The sequence below is a fragment of the Schistocerca cancellata genome, chromosome 2, assembly GCF_023864275.1.
Source record: "Schistocerca cancellata isolate TAMUIC-IGC-003103 chromosome 2, iqSchCanc2.1, whole genome shotgun sequence".
Lineage (NCBI taxonomy): Eukaryota > Metazoa > Arthropoda > Insecta > Orthoptera > Acrididae > Schistocerca > Schistocerca cancellata.
Window position 1 is genome coordinate 558953245 of NC_064627.1, and position 18127 is coordinate 558971371.

Genomic DNA, 18127 nt, shown 5'->3' on the forward strand with positions numbered 1-18127 from the left:
ACCCGATAGCGGAGGTCGAGAAATTTGCACCCCAGATCTCCACAGAATCGTCTGAGCCTCTGGTTTAAGCCTTCCACTCGGCTCCAAACCAGAGGACCGCGATCGGTTCTGGGAACGATACTACAAATAGTTAGCTCTGATTCCACTCCGCGAGCGAGGCTTTCCGCCTTCACCAATTCCGCCAACCGCCTGTACGAACTGAGGATGACCTCTGAACCCAGACGGCATGAGTCATTGGTGCCGACATGAGCAACAATTTGCAGTCGGGTGCACCCAGTGCTAGCCGGTCGATTCCATCCTTGAAGAAGCTAGTAGGCTGCTGTCTGATCCAGGCCTGGACCCAGTCACACACTTCGTCGTCCATTGCGAATCGATGTCGGCGAATAGTTTGCTTTAGAGGTCCAAACACATGAAAGTCACACGGTGAAAGGTCGGGACTCTACAATGGATCTTCCAACGTTTCCCACCGAAACTGCTGCAATGTCGTCTTCACGGCATTGGCCGTGTATGGGTGGCCATTATCATGCAGGATGATCACGCCATTGGACAACCTGCCTCGGCGTTTCGACTTCATGGCTCGTCTAAGATTTTGTGAAGCTCGTCCGTCGATACACTGCACGGCCTCCAACTCCCTCCGCCGACAAAAATCGAATCACTCATTAATTAAAACTTCCGGGAAGTTTTAATTAATGAAGACGCCGGCCGTGAAAGCTTACATGTTATGAATCGAATCACTGCTCGTTGTTCCTGCTTACTCTCCTGCATGTTCGATAGTGGACGATAACTTTTGTAGCCACCTACTCTTCGGCGTGAAACCACACCGGCGCTATGCAACATTAAACGGTGCGCACGCGTCAGTCTCTCTACCAATAGATGGCGCCATGACACCCGCAGTTACATGGTGCCACCTTACATGAAAGGCAAAGTTAGATGCATTTTTTTCCCTTTATTAAGATTCGATTCCCCCCGAAGGGGGCAGTCTGCCAGCAGCTTAGTACGCCGCTCTTGAGCCATCAGAATTTGTTTTTTTTTTAAAAATGAAGATAATAAATAATTAAAGCAGGCAGAGGAGGGGAATGCGAAAGGACTCGGAGGTGGGGGGGGGGGGGAAGAAGAGAGGCAGAGAGATGGTAGGTGGGGAAAAAACAGGATGGAAGGGGGGGAGAGGGAGCCCAGGGAAAGGACAGAGAAAAGGAGGGGGAGGTGAGGATCAGAGTTGATAGGAGGGATAAATGGAGGGAGAGAGGGCATCATCTGGGAGGGAGAGTTGACAGAAGCCAACTTGGGAAAGAAGATGAAGGGTGTAGAGAAGGTGCGGAAGAGGGCGGATGTTGGAGAGGTGAGGAGCAACCAGGGGATGAGGGGGATCAAGGTGCCAGGAGGTGTAGAGTATGCGAATATGTTCGAGGAACAGGAGCATATGGGGGAAAGGAGTCAGGTCATAGAGGATCCGCGCGGGGGACGGAAGATACGGAAGACAAGGCGGAGTGTATGGCACTCGAGGATCTAGAGGGACTTATAGAATTTGGGGGGGGGGCGGATATCCAGGCGGGACTGGCATAACAGAGGATGGGGCGGATTAAGGATTTGTAGGTGTGGAGGATGGTAGACGGGTTCAACCCCCATGTCCGACCAGAGAGGAGTGGGCTTTGGATTGGATAGTACGGAGATGAGGGATACAGGTGAGGTGATGGTCAATGGTGAGGCCAAGGTAGGTGAGGGTGAGTGAGAGGCGGATAGGACGGGTGCAGATGGTAAGGGAGAAATCAAGGAGCCGGAAGGAGCGAGTGGTACGACCTACAATGATTGCCTGGATCTGGAAAGGATTGATTTTCGGGAACCACTGGTTACTCCATGTGGCAAAAAGTTGGTGAAAGGTAAACGCGCTGACCAGGATTCATTTGACTGAACCTCATAAAATTCTCTGAGACGAGTGTCATGCCAAAATCATCGCATTATCTGCGGTCACGCATAGAGAGGCTATTGAGATTTACAAATAACGTAATAATTTTAACAGAAAAGAGGAAGGTTGAAAATGTTTCACACAGTCGGAGAGGAATGGCAGCCGTGAAAGCTTACATTGTATTACCTACATACGTTCTCCGCTGCCACTATACGGTGCATGGCAGAGGGTACCTTGCACCTTGAATGGAGAAAGCCTTTGACAGTGGGCAGGGTTCTAACCATCTCGGGATTTTGACGACCTAACGCACCAGTTGGACAGCATTTGGCCCAGTATCCCTCACGAGGACATCCAACAACTGTGTGTCAAACTGATAACTGCTTGCATAATGCCAGATGTGGACCAACACATTAATGACTTGCCCAACTTGTGAAGTTCTTCCTCTTGAATAAATCAACCAGACTTTCTGAAATTTAGATTATTTGTCTGTCTCTATATGTACATCACATCTACCGATTTCCGTCCCATTCAGATAATTACTTTGTGAGTCCCAGTTAGCTTTTTATCTGTACTGCTCTGAAAATAGTACACAATGGTGCAAATGTCGACAGTATTTGCTGTGTATAAACCTTTTCCATTCATTCAGTTTGCAGTCGATGTAAGGAACCAGATGATATACAATAGTGGCAACAATGGGTTGTGAACGTATCTGTTCAAGATTTGAAGGTCAGTGTGCAAATGAAGAATTATGCCTTCCTATACTGTAACACCTGGACGACCAAAACGATCTTGCTTGACATTTTTTGGATGCTTTAGATGTACCCACCTCTCGTTGTAGGAGGGTACTTCCAACGTTCTCGAACATAATAGTTTTGATGGTCCCGGTGTTATGGTGTCAGGTGGCACTATGTTGCACAGATGTACTAATCTAACCTTTGAACACTGTTCACTCATCGGTCAGCATTATTGTGACACCATACTCCTTTTCCAGTAACGGCTTTGCCGCAGTGGGAACACCAGTTCCCTTCAGATCACCGAAGTTAAGAGCTGTCGGGCTGGGCTAGCACTTGGATGTGTGAACGATCTGGTCTGCCAAGCGCTGATGGCAAGCGGGGTGCACTCAGCCCCTGTGAGGCAAACTAAGGAGCTACTTGATTGAGAAGTAGCGGCTTCGGTCTTGTAAACTGACATTCGGCCGGAAGAGCGATGTGCTCACCACATGCCTCTCCATATCCGCATCCAGTGACACCTATGGACTGAGGATGACGCGGCGGTGCCGTTGAGCCTTCGTTACCTTCTCGGGCGGAGTCTTTTTTAGTACTCATTTCGTTTATGCGTCTGGTTAGGGGTGAACTCGGCCCAGGCTTCGGTTCTAAGGCTGAGAATACGCAACCGCACTGAACAGTGCTAGTGGAGGAGTTGCCGTAATTAGAGGATATTCGGCTATTGGACTGGCCTGTCAGTTCCACCGGCTGAAATGTTATGGAGAACGTGTGGGATGCATTGGGGAGACGAACTGCAGGAAATTCACACGACCCACGACCACTCAGCAGTTGTCAACCATACTGATGGACAAATCGAACACCCAACACAGTAACTCCGTACCTACCTTGTGACCAGCATGGGAGTACATTGCAGAGCATGCATTGCCATCCGTGGTGATCACACACCCTATTAATAACCGTGTTCCGCCTTATGTAATGTTCAGGGGACCATCATTAACTGCAGTGACTTCAGTGTAATTATTGTCTTTGAATGACAGTATCATTTCTGTTCGTCTCATTACGTTTGTGTTTCAGTAACCTTGTGTACTATACTCTTCCTATATATGGTCCAAGTTTCATAGAGCTATGTTACTTGGCAGGAAGAAGTCTTGTGTACTTAAGTTCTGCATGCCTGTGTATCTTCCTAAAATTATTTAGAGCATAGAGAGACAGCCAATCCGCGAAGGAAACGTATTGGATCTGGTGGCAGTGAACACACTCGAATTTTTCGATTTAGTCAACGTGGAGATCGCAGTCAGCAACCACAAGGCTATTGTAGTGGTGGTGACCATTGGTGTCGAACGAGAAGTTGAGAAAGGAACAGAGATGTTCAAGTTCTTTCAAAAAGATTCGTCTGATCTCGCATGAATGAATCGTATACATAAATGGAGACAGAATCTTTCGGTAAAATTTAGCTCACGCATCGAAAATAAAAATTTACATTGGCGTCAGTTTTAAGTTGCCAGTTCATGTGATTCACGGTAGGGGCCTTCCTCGTACAGCAAGTTCAGCTGCTCATTTATTACCCAGTATGTGCCGAGTCGAGATGGCAATAACACAGCAGAAAAATGCATTCTGCATTCTTGGTTTCAACAGGTTCAGTTCAGTAACAATAGAGCAGCGTGATTTTCGTCGAGAGTACGTCACAGAACCTCCTCACTGCCCCAGCGATGGATCACACGGGACGTGTATCTCATCGTTAAGCACGCCAGACGAGGTTTACATAGAGATCGGCGCACGCTCAGAAACGAGCTAGTGCATCACACGGAACTTGCTCCCCATCGTGATTTGTAACCGCGGCGTTCTCCGGCGTTTCTGCGTTTGTTCTACTAAAAGGCACATTTCATCGCTTGTCCATCTGCTGTTCATCTTGTTGTGTCCGCAGTATGTATGAATAAAAACTTCAATATCTATGAATATGTTATAATGCAAAAAGAAAGTTCCATATCCAGTCAGTAAGGACGCAAGATCATAAACGCTCCATTACAAATAGTGCGATTCATATTTTAGATAGTCTTCCACATAAAAATTAGTTGATCCTTCTTACTTTTTAGTAAAACTCGTAAGGTCATTCTTACTTGATCACTACTTCAATTCAGTAGTACAATTTTTACATCATGTGAAATACAATAGTTGAAACAATAAAGTGCAAAATATCCTATTGCAACTGGTGCGCGCCCTCTTCTAGATAAAGCCAGCAAAATCATTTATTTGCTGTAATATTACTGTTACATTTTCTGTAATTCAGTTGAACGTGCGAGAAAAACAGAGACAGAGACAGAGAGAAAGATTGGGCACAATATTTATAAACGAATTACCTATCCTAAAATCTAAAACAGTTTTTGAATGACTAAATAAATACTAAACTATGATAGAATCATGCAGTGATCTACAAAGCAGTTTTGAAATTCATCGGTCCATTTTCCCTTACATGTTCACAACACCGAACGAACTCCTGAGGGAGAAAGTTAAAGCTCCGTCTACTGGCGCTGTCGAGCCATTCTGTACCGATCGGTCACCGTATTATCAAATGGCTCTGGGCACTATGGGACTTAACTTCTGAGGTCATCAGTCCCCTAGAACTTAGAACTACTTAAACCTAACTAACCTAAGGACATCACACACATCCATGCCCGAGGCAGGATTCGTAACTGCGACCGTAGCGGTAGCGAGGTCCCAGACTGTAGCGCCTAGAACCGCTCGGCCACTCCGGCCGGCACCCTATCATCCTGTGCCAATGGCGTCATTAGCGTGAGTGTTCTACTCCTGAGAGAGAGCGCTTTTATATTTACATAACAACCAGTATTACAGAACATACTTACATTAAATCAATAAGAAACTCCCAGAAACTTCTGGAAAACGTGAAGGTGAATGAAAAAAAAAACTGGGTAAAGCAGAACACGAACCAGCCACACATGACGTCAAATTCCGCGCATTTATGCTCTACACTGCACTGCACTTATGTAACATATGAACAATTCTTTTATATAACAATCTCTGTAAGGTTTAATTGTCAATATTTTATTGACATTTAATCACAAAAAACCTTTTTTGAGAAATCTTCAACGTGTCGTTACCTTGAGACATCATACTTTCATAACACGCAAACAGTGATGCCAGAATAACTAAATACGAATATTCTTTAACCACATAACTTAAACCTACCAAATACGGGCTTCATCTGAAAACGATGAAATATGGTATGGCATCTCCCAAGTTATGCTTTGACGTAGAACTACGAGTATATCTTATGTCTCATTGACCAGGTTCCTCTCCACGAAGCTATAATATGACTTGTCTTTTTCATCCGCTCGTCAAAGGCTGTCGGATGTGAAACTGCACGTTGTGGTGTTACAAAACTCGGCGTGTTACTCATCCAGGAACGCTTTCTCGTCCCATGTGAGGACAGAGGACGGATCCCGCGCTACGCACTTGCCTCCAAGCCGCTTGATCTCAAGACATGTGATTTTGTTTCGCATACGTTTGTGAAATACTCTATTATTATGTCTCCCAGCAATTTAGACTGTACTGCGACGCCACGTAACAAGAATAATGCGCAAAACATTGTAACGCAGTGACTTTGTCACATGAAGAGGCCACAGCGCCTATCCAGTCCAGTACCTACCACAAAGGAACAGAGAGTAATAAAATTTACCCTTAAATTCTTATCATAGATTCGAACTGCCAATAAAAATCCGAGTAAACTGATATCAAACAGAGACAGGTCCGTCAATTAATTAAGAAGTCGTCAATCTTAATTACTCAGTTAATACTAATAAACCAATTTTCCCAAGTCCGCAGACACTACCGAGATATTGTCTACATAGACTTTCATACGTTGGAGGTGACAGGATAATTTTTAACATTCCTCGTTTATTTAGTATAGTAATGCTCAACGTGACGAACCCAGCTTATTTCTCTGGCCTTTCGAATCGTTGTTGAGGCCACGCGGTGGTGGAGGCATGTCTCTCGCGTTCTGAATGTGGCAGTTCGGGGTGTCCAACTTGAAGGCAAGAACTCGGCCGCTCCTGTCGGCCAGAACAGCGGAAACGGTTAAACCTCCAAATTCTGTTAGGTTGGCTACAACGACCTTTTCGTATACCGTGGATATGCACTGTAGTTCGTCGACCGGGTCTTTATATAGTCCGGAGAGTAGCTCTCCGCCCCATTCCGTTGCAGTTACTAAAGGCGTCAACATCGCGAGGTTCATCGCGCACCAGTTACTGCCATTTTATGGCAAGTGTTGCCTTCCATTACCCTGGGATCAGTCTTTTGTGGTAACCAGTCACTGGTTATTCCGATGTTTATAATTACGAAAAACGCTGCAACTACGATGGTTGCGTCTGTGCCGTCCTTATATTTGCACCACGAGATATCGGCGCTGCAGAACGACGTGTAGTGTGGTAAGCTCTATTGTCTCACCCCTGTTGCTGCGACTGCATTCTTAACCCATGCTTAGCTTCTTTGTTATAGTGATTCGTGTTAATTCATTTAGGAAGTGGTCTTTATGCTGAAGACATTATTATTTGTGTGAACGTTTGTTCTTTTGACGTGCCCTACAGCAAGTCTTTTGCTCGTCTAGGGGCTGCTTTATTGTGAGTGATAAGTTAGGAAACTTCTGCCTCTCATTTATGTCTCCATTACTGAACAGATACACTGCCAGACGATACTGACTTTCATTGGTCTGTAGCTTCCGTGCTTTAACCAGTTCTTTTGTAGGCGACGAAACACACACGTTGCAACCTAATCGCAAAAGTGTGGAAAGTGTTTGATTATAATTTGAATTTTGCCATGCGTTCGGTTAAACATGGGTATGTCAGACATTTGGAGAAAGGTAAATGAAAACTTTGATCCTAAACGTAGCTGCATAAAATATTAAAAAGGCTATATGTGCCTGCCTGTAAAAGATATACCCGTGTAAGGTCCAATAGTTCTTTTGAAAATAAATCATTCCTAGTTCTTCGTTAAAGTTGAATTTTACTCCAAGTTTATATCGTAATTCATTTAGAAGTAATAATCTGAGAAATTGGATGAGTGATTTTAAAACGCCCTGGCACCTTGCCAAGTACGACAGAGTCGTACATTCGAAGCCAACTGAGCAGTCAGCATAGAATATTCATTTCTGTGGAGGATAGGTTGAATGACATAGGCGAATAGGCTACAACCCTGTTACACCTCCCCACAACTCCTGCTTCCGTTTCATGGCCTTTCACTTTCACAAGTGCAGCCTGTTGTAAATAACCATTCGTAACCTGTATTTTCCCGTGCTTCCTTCAGAATGTCGAAAAGTATATTCCAGTCAAGATCGTCAAAAATTATTTAAAAGCAGTTTTGATCGCAGCCGGTGTTAACTTCTGACAGGTTTCGGCCTTTTAATTACGGGCCATCATCAGAGTTTGCACCATCTGGATGACGGTGATGGCGTTTGACCCGTTGTGGATGCGCCAGTCGCTCTAACTGCTCCCTATAAATCTACAAATGCTGTAAATGTAGGCTTGTCTTTCTTCGGCCTAGTTTCAAAGATAATTCTTATGGCCAATATTCTCTCTCGTATTTTACATTTCTCCGGAACCGATCTTCCCCGAGGTCGGCTTTATTAGCTAATTAGCTGACAAACTCGGCATTATCCAGATATTCCTTTTGCCAATTTTCTATTAGAAGCGAAAACAAAAAATAAGTATGTTTCTAGTGTAATATCCCGTACAGTTTCTGTACACTGGGCGCAGCTGCTTCGCGTGTCTACAACGGCGTTTCGTAAATCTCTCTAAGGCAACGCCTCTTCATGGCTTTATTGGCGATTGTTTTCGCCTACAACCGTTTGCGCTTCACAGTTGAAAGATATCTAAAGCGCTGCAGGCTGTCAGGGATTTCCTTAAGTTGGCTCAAGTGTATGAATGTCTTAGTAGTGAAGAATAACTCTAAACTTCCTGTATGATGCTTCATTGTTTTTTTCACGCATCTCAGTGTTTATGACGTCATATTTCCTGAACTACAACTAGATGTTTCTTACCCCACAGCGATGTTGCCTGTCAGCAAAGGATTTCTATTCCAAGTTTGACTGGAAGCCATCCATTGGTTTAGGAGGAGATATGGAACAAACACACACATATACACACGTAGAATCATTGCGAACCAAAGCTCTTTGAACGTGACACTGATCAGTACATAGTTTGAACAACGCCGTATAGAAAATTCGTAAGCTAAAGAAATATAAGTGGTGATTAAAAAGTTTCCGTTCGAAGATCACACTAACCACATGCCTGCATATCAATGCATGTATACCTGTCGGAATCGCACTGTGTTACGTATACCCTTCAGCACCGCCCTCAAACAGAAACTTTTTGATCGCCCATTGTAATAAATGCAAACAACATTTCTGAGAGAATTTACGAGTAAACAGCACATTATAGAGAGAAGTTCTCAACTATTGTGAGCTCCTGTACAAACTAGAAGCAGTGCGCCACAAGGAAGCATCTCAACTTAAAGAACGTTATCCGGGTGCAACTATTTTTTCCGTCTAGTATCCACTGAACGAATGTGTCATTATTTACTCAAGGAGTCAATGTTGTCAACAACAAATCCCGCAATGAAACATATGTACAAGAATGGCAGATTAAATCTTCTCGGGTTATCAGTCGAGTCAGTCGTGTTGCCGTAAAGTTTCGACGAATTTCCTACTGGACGTGTAGGAAATTCGTCGAAACGTTGTGACACCACGACTCGGCTGATAACCCGAGAAGATTTAATGAAAGAAATTCCCCGAGAGAATCTGCATTCCCGTACAGATCGGCCTCGTCAGAATTCCGACACATCTGAACAACGACGTGCGTGAAACCCGCTGACTGGAACCGCGCATCGCTCTGATTGACGAACGCAGAGAGTTGATACGAAGTATGAAATCATAGGAGACGATATAGCGAAATTAAGCAAAGCAAACAAACCTACGATTTCATTGTCAGACGCAGTGGAGAACATAAGCTTTTCGTAGTGAAGACGCCAATACCTAGCTTCTGCACAAGATCTTGAACGTGATACTTGCAAGGAAATCGTCCGTTCTCCCATAAATAATTCATGTTAGTTTTTTGCAACCATGACTTACTAAAATAAATGTTCGGTAATATTTACGCTTTGTAATAAATAGCCTGAAATGGGGACGTGTACGGTATGTAATTAGACATACCTGCCGAAATTGTAATACAGGATCTTTTTCTGGATTCCATGTGATACGATGGTGTCTGACAATATGTTAAATAAGTATGGGTAGACGATATCAAAAAATGGCTCTGAGCTCTATGGGACTTAACATCTATGGTCATCAGTCCCACTAGAACTTAGAACTACTTAAACCTAACGACATCACACAACACCCAGTAGACGATATCGTTAAACTGGTAAGACAACAAGGAGGTGACCGTGTAACATGAAGATAACTGGAAGGACCCTTTCGGAATCAGCGAGATCATGATCGTGATGCCTTTTCAGTATTACAGGTGCGTAAAATATTTCAGAATTTAAGAGCTTCTGTCAGTGTACATTGTGCTCGACCTAGTTAGTTTCAGAGTACCGTAAGTGTGTAGCCAAATAAGATCAAAACTGTGACCCCCTTCATGTTACTGATGCAAAGAATAACATCGTCAGGGGCACTGTATTCGTTTACATATAACTGTTAACGAAACTTTAGTCCATTCCCCATACCGTGTATCATAAAAACGAATTATAAACGAGTAAACGAGTTTCTCACTAGCATCTGTGTCAAAATACTTGATAGTGCGTCATTCCTCTTTGTAGACACTGCTTTCATCTGTTTGTTTCATGTTGAAGTATTGACAAAGATGCCGCAGCAAAAGTAATGGCTAGAGGTCGTGAGCAGCCGCATGTACGGAAGTATGCCCCAGTGTTCCTAAATCTCTCCAGGCAGATGCCGGTTCAGTTCATCCATGGCTAATGGTATCGAAGGCGGGTTTATGCTAAATTCAAATAGGAAAATTTTATGCCATGGTTTACTTTTTTGTAATTCCTTCATTTATACGTGGCTTATCCGAGACCTGATGATGGTCCACAGTATAAAAATGAGATTTGGTAGGTAAATTCGTCACTAACTCTTGCATTGTACGTTTAACACTGGTACCTTTTGATCTAGACAGATACTCAAGGAACTTGATATAACGCGTCAGTGTTCACTGTAGAGCTTCTCGCGGTTATGGTCGGCAATTGTGCTAAATTGAGATCGATACTGCCGAAATGGAGGTTTAAACAGCTGGACCTATACAGGTACAGCATCTAAATATTTAGCCTCACATTTAGAACATTTCCTGGCTGTATTTGGGAAAATTTGACAGCGAATACCAACAAATATTCTTCAATAAAATTCTTCAGGGTATCAGACCGCATCGTCATAATTTAAAATGCGCCAACGTTTCGGCCAGCGTTGCAGCTAGCCTTCATCAGGGCCTTTAACGTAAGGCCCTGATGAAGGCTAGCTGCAACGCTGGCCGAAACGTTGGCGCATTTTAAATTATGACGATGCGGTCTGATACCCCGAAGAATTTTATTGAAGATGACAACGGCCGCGGAAGCCTACGCTTACACCAACAAATATTGTTTTTCAAGAAGAGTCAAGCAACATACACTATGTGATCAAAAGTATCCGGACCCTCCAAAGACATACGTTTTTCATATTAGGTGCATTGTGCTGACACCTACTGCCAGGTACTCCATATCAGCGACCTCAGTAGTTATTAGACATCGTGAGAGAGCAGAATAGGACACTCCGCGGAACTCACGGACTTCAAACGTGGTCAGGTGATTGGTTGTCACTTGTATCACACGTTCGTACGCGAGATTTCCACACTCTTAAACATCCCTAGGCCCACTGCTTCCGATGTGATAGTGAAGTGGAGACGTGAAGGGACACGCACAGCACCAAAGCGTACAGGCCAAGCTCGTCTGTTGGCTGTTAGAGACTGTCGACAGTTGAAGAGGGTTGTAATGTGCAATAGGCAGAAATCTATCCAGGCCATCACACAGGAATTCCGAACTGCATCAGGATCCACTGCAAGTACTGTGACAGTTAGGCGGGAGATGAGAAAACTTGGTCGAGCGGCGGCTCATAAACCACACATCACGCTGGTAAATGCCATACGACGCCTCGCTTGGTGTAAGGAGCGTAAACACTGGACGATTGAACAGTGGAAAAACGTTGTGTGGAGTAAGGAATCACGGTACACAATGTGGCGATCCCATGGCAGAGTGTGGGTATGGCGAATGCGGTGAACGTCGTCTGCCAGCGTGTGTATTGCCGACCCTAAAATTCGGAGGCAGTGGTATTATGGTGTGATCGTGTTTTTTAATGGAGGGGGCTCGCATACCTTGTTGTTTTGCGCGGCACTGTCACAGCACAGGCCTACATTGCTGCTTTAAGCACCTTCTTGCTTCCCACTGTTGAAGAGCAATTTGGGAATGGCGATTGCATAATGCACGGCCTGTGGCGCAGTGGTTACACGACAATAACATCGCTGTAATGGACTGACCTGCACAGAGTCCTGACCCGAACCCTACAGAACACCTTTGGGATGTTTTGGAACGCCGACTTTGTGCCAGGCCTCAGCGACCGAAATCGATACCTCTCGTCAGTGCAGCACTCCGTGAAGAATGGGCTGCCATTTCCCAAGAAACCTTCCAGCACCTTATTGAACGTATGCCTGCGTGAGTGAAGCTGTCTTCGAGGCTAAGGGTGGACCAACACCATACTGAATTCCAGCATTACCGATGGAGGGCGCCACGAACTTGTAAGTCACAAGTCACTTTCAGCCAGGTCTCCGGATACTTTTGATCAGGTAGTGTATTACTTCATTCGACACAGAACTCGCAAAATGACCACGACAGGAAAATCACAGAATTTTGAGTTTACGGGGTGCACCGACAGTCGGCCCTCCCGTCCACCAATCGCAAATGGAACAAGTTAGAGGAGTGGAGGGGGGTTATGGGAGGCGGGTAGTCATGGGGAGACTGACAGCATTACCCAAGTACTCTCCACCAAACACTATAGGGTGACATGTGGAGTGAAATGCAGGTGCAGTTGTACATTGCCGTATTCCTATTTCAACGTGAAACTGAGTGGTGATCAAAAAACTGCGTCATTCCATTAAAAATAAAGCAGGTCATAGTTGCTTCAGTATCACGATAAATGAAACTGGGAGTACTAAGCATGAAGAATAATACTCGCTCATTTGTGGTTTATCATATGGCGAGCCGGCCGGAGTGGCCGTGCGGTTCTATGCGCTGCAGTCTGGAACCGCGAGACTGCTACGGTCGCAGGTTCGAATCCTGCCTCGGGCATGGATGTGTGTGATGTCCTTACGTTAGTTAGGTTTAAGTAGTTCTAAGTTCTAGGGGACTTATGACCTCAGAAGTTGAGTCCCATAGTGCTCAGAGCCATTTGAACCATTTTTTCATATGGCGAAAACCTTTTATCGCTGACTCCTACTGTTCATGAAACATTTTCGGGTATCCACAACGATGTATTCCGCAGGGCTTGTAATGTCCCCACAGCAAATACCCTCTAACATGCACCAATTAATTACTTTCAGTCAAACCATCCACATTCATTCACTTTGGAAAAGTTATCTGATCTGATTTTCTTGTAATAGACTTATGTGTGAAGGTGAAGGGATCTTAAAGACAACAGATACACGTCTATACAGACAAGACATTACACAGAGATAGCGGCTAGCTGCATTGATCATCTATTCTTAGATTAAAGAGACGGCAACTTATTATCCGAACATCAAAATGTTAAAGGCTGTGTAGAATGTTTCCCAGTTCCTCTCACAAAATACAGAGACGTGCAAAGATCGCCGGGAAAATATTTTGATAAAAGATCTGTATTCTAAAAAGCACCGATCGCGCACCACATGAACTATTAAGTGATACAAAGTTTTTCCCTGTCTTGCATCTGCCGAGTGAAAGACCGATGGTAATTTACTGTGATTGTGGTGTTTATTACATTTGTTGCCAATATTATCCTCTGTAGCAGTAGTGCAACAGTAGGTGGAGCATTAGTGAAAGAAGATTGCGTGAAGAGATAAGATGGGCAATCAAGAAGTGGAAACAGTCGACGTCGTTTGATATGTATGCTTATGGATCCGAAGCATAAAAATAGTTGTAGGGAAGCAATTTCCAGAGTGAGCTTCAGTGAAAGAATCGGAAAGATATGAAATTCACCCACGAAGAAATTAGCTTGGAAAACTCGATCGACTCTTGAGCATTGCTCTGAAATGTGGGATTTTTACCACATATGTTTCATCGAGGAAATAGAGAAAATCTAAGGAAGAGCAAAGCGTTTCGTCAGGGTGGCTGAGTTAGAAGGCGCTAGAGCGTTACTGACACACCATCAACTTCTAGTGGCTACAAGAAAGTGTAGTACATCATGGAGAGATGTATTTTACAGTGAAAATCCCCTTATCGTACGTTCCAAGAAGTTAAGAAACATTACTCCCTTCAAGGTACGTTACTGTGATAGTCCCAGGACGAGAAAAAAACATATAAATTATATAAATTCGTGGTTGTGAACAGGCTTATCGACAGTCGTTCTCGTACACAGTATTCGCTAATGGTTCAGGGAAAGAGGGAAAGTGTAATGGAGCCGGGATTACGCTCCTCCAAACGCCGCGACATTAATAAAAGAGCAAGATGGAGAAAGACAAGGATCTGTTAAAAAAAGATGAAAGGAGGGACAGGAACTTATCACATCTATTCTTCAGTTCGTAAATTGATATGGTAATGAAGAAAATGATAGTGAATTTGATAAGAGAAGTAAAAGTGCATGAGGAAGAGATACCAATGCTTAGGATTCTAAACGGTCTAGCTATTGTGGTAGAAAGTAGGGCGGACGTAGATTTCTTGCTGAATCGATGGTCCGGATAATTCACACAGAAAATGCCTTGAAGACGAACAAGGCTTAAACGAAAGTAATGAAAAGATCAACAGCGACTTACGTATCTTCCAAATAGGAGCAGACTCAATAGTAAAAGAAACCGAAGAGTTCTTCCTCTCTAGGAAGTGACACCAATTCAAGCCATTCTGAGGTCTTCCTACCCACCATTCGCGACTGGGACAGGAAAAGAGGAGGAGAATAGTGGTATACAAAGTACCCTGCATCACACATCGTAAAGGTAACTTGCTGAATATAGATAGATGTAGATGAGTACTGTATGTTTCGTGTCTACCTTAGCACTGAGAACTATTGCCTCGTTAAACAGTTGTTTGTAGAAGTAACATTTACAAGAGTCACAGTAAAACGGCTATCTTTCTTTCATCTAGTATAATCTAGTCTCATTTCTGTGCCTTGTGTCCCTTCCTGAACCACGGAAACGGTTCGTCTCAGAAAACAGTTACTGCTCAAATAACTGTCAACTATGCGACAGCTACATGCGGTTTGTAGCTTAATTTTACGAACACTGTATTCACCAGTACAAGCAGCAGGCCGAACAACACTGGCATGCGCATAGTTATTGGAAATGCGGGAAAAAAATTCTAGAGTGAGAACGGATATTGTTTCGTAAGTGCCAGAGCTGATATTTGCCAGGAGAATGAAAAAACAATGGCCGGCCTAGGTGGCCGAGCGGTTCTAGGCGCTACAGTCTGGAACCGCGCGAGCGCTACGGTTGCAGGTTCGAATCCTGCCTCGGGCATGGATGTGTGTGATGTCCTTAGGTTAGTTAGGTTTAATTAGTTCTAAGTTCTAGGGGACTGATGACCTCAGATTTTAAGTCCCATAGTGCTCAGAGCCATTTGAACTATTTTTTTGAAAAAAAAACGTAATTGATTTGCACCAAAAAAGCTGAGAAGCTATTCTGATGACACAGAACTATGCTGCTCACTGCATTACCACAAGGAATAATGAGACAAATTAGTAAATAAATACGTTATTGAGAACTCTCTAAATCCCATCTCAGGAAACTGGATCTAACTGCCAATAAGAAAGACTTTGCAGGTTGATGGCTCTGAGCTCTATGGGACTTAACATCTGAGATCATCAGTCCCCTAGAACTTATAACTACTTAAACCTGACTAACCTAAGGACATCACACACATTCATGCCCGAGGCAGGAGTCGAACCTGCGACCGTAGCAGTCGCACGGTCCTGGACTGAAGCGCCTATAACCGCTCGGCCACAGCGGCCGGCTGCAAGTTGATTCTTGCAAAGAAGAGAACAGCAGCCGGCCACTGTTAGCAATGCTACTTGTTTACTTATCACCACTACCAGTTTCGAAACGACAGGTTTATCTTCAGACGGATGTTCGCATTTATGTAACAACTGTTGTTGGTAACATTAGTTGTTGTGTGTTTTTTTCAACAATTAATCTAAACGTGAACAGCCTCCTGAAGATGAACCTACCGGCTCGACATCGATAACAGTGCTATTACGATAAATAAATGTATTATAACCAGTTGTTGATTGCTGTTTTAATCTTTGAAAGAATCAACTTGTATTCTGTACAGGGTCACGATCTCAAATAATAATAATAATAATAATGGAACAGAACCATTATAACAGATAAAACAACACCACATAACAAACCTGACATCATACTCACCAATAAAAAGAAGAAATCAACACAACTAATCGAACTATCCATAACCAATACAACAAATATACAGAAGAAAACAGGAGAAAAAATTGAAAAATACTTCCAACTGGCTGAGGAAGTCAAAGACATGTGGCATCAGGATAAAGTTGACATTATACCAATTATACTATCAACTACAGGAGTCATACCACACAATAGCCACCAGTACATCAACGCAATACAGCTACATCCAAACTTATATATACAACTACAGAAATCTGTAATTATTGATACATGTTCAATTACCCGAAAGTTCCTAAATGCAATGTAACATATACCGTACAGTTAAAAGGAAGTCACGCATGATCAAGGTGCGCGTCACTTTCCATTTTTAACCAGCCCTAAGGTCTGAGAAAGGAAAGAAGATAATAATGTTGTTGTAGCGGTCCTGAGTCCTGAGACTGGTTTGATGCATCCCTCCATGCTACTCTATCCTGTGCAAGCTTCTTCATCTCCCAGTACCTACTGCAGCCTACATCCTTCTGAATCTGCTTAGTGTACTCATCTCTTGGTCTCCCTCTACGATTTTTACCCTCCATGCTGCCCTCCAGTACTAAATTGGTGATCCCTTGATGCCTCAGAACATGTCCTACCAACCGATCCCTTCTTCTAGTCAAGTTGTGCCACAAATTCCTCTTCTCCCCAATTCTATTCAATACCTCCTCGTTAGTTAATAATAATAATAGCAGGAAGAAAGTTTTCGTTCCAAATGCCATTAATACTCATGCATTACGTTTTTTCTATGATAATGCAAGTACAGAAATATAGTACAGGCTTTTAACTAGTAGAACTGTAGTCAACAAAAACCAGTTCTCATATCTTTTAAAGTTTGCCACTGCATAGGGAAGCATAGCTTCACACCAATACCATGCACCATCTACTAACACATGTTTGGAAGACTTTCTCGGTGGTTTGACACCTGCATCAAGTCTAGTGGCTTACGAGATTACCGAGAACACAACAACACTGAAGACGCGTTTTGTGAAGAAAAGCCGGCCGGTGTGGCCGAGCGGTTCTAGGCGCGTCAGTCTGGAACCGCGCGACCGCTACGGTCGCAGGTTCGAATCCTGCCTCGGGCATGGATGTGTGTGATGTCCTTAGGTTAGTTAGGTTTAAGTAGTTCTAAGTTCTAGGGGACTGATGACCTCAGATGTTAAGTCCCATAGTGCTCAGAGCCATTTGACCCAGGAACAGCAGATGGTGCAGAGCGGAGAAACAGATGTCGAGACTCCACAGCCTACTCACCCAGAGGGTCCCGGCGATTCCGAGCATGTCTTGTGTCTGCTCGAGAGGCGCGCAGAGAACTACGCCGTGACGGCGCTGCGCCTCCTCTGATATCGGCGCTGCAGGGTCCACAGGCCACCCGCGATAGCAGCTAGAGGCTCACGCAAGTCCCTGCAAGTCCTCCCTGCCATTCATGCAGAGGACTGCCGACTCTTCTCCAGCGGGGACCTGTTCGCTTCTCTAGCCCACTCCACGTTCAGATTACAACAGTGTGCCAGAAAGGGGCTCGAAGCCGAAATCTTGCTGCTCGTGGCAACTTCACAGCAAACATAAATACAGCCAAAGCCTTGCAGATAAACAAAAATTATACGAAGCGAAATGTAGTGTGAGGAGGGCTATGTGAGAGGCGTTCAACGAACTCGAAAGTAAAGTTCTACGTACTGACTTGGCAGAAAATCCTAAGAAATTTTGGTCTTATGTCAAAGCGGTAGGTGGATCAAAACAAAATGTCCAGACACTCCGTGACCAAAATGGTACTGAAACAGAGGATGACAGACTAAAGGCCGAAATACTAAATGTCTTTCTCCAAAGCTGTTTCACAGAGG

General features: G+C 44.0%; 1 protein-coding gene across 1 annotated transcript in view; it reads right to left on the reverse strand.

Moving 5' to 3' along the window:
* LOC126162151 (platelet glycoprotein V-like) overlaps nt 1–17617 on the reverse strand; it is a 124737-nt gene extending 107120 nt beyond the window's left edge. The window contains exon 1 of the mRNA XM_049918451.1: nt 17544–17617. Within this exon, the coding sequence (XP_049774408.1) occupies nt 17544–17570 (27 nt within the window). The 5' untranslated portion in view covers nt 17571–17617. The remainder of the gene's footprint in view (nt 1–17543) is intronic.
* Between the last annotated feature and the right edge of the window lie 510 nt (nt 17618–18127).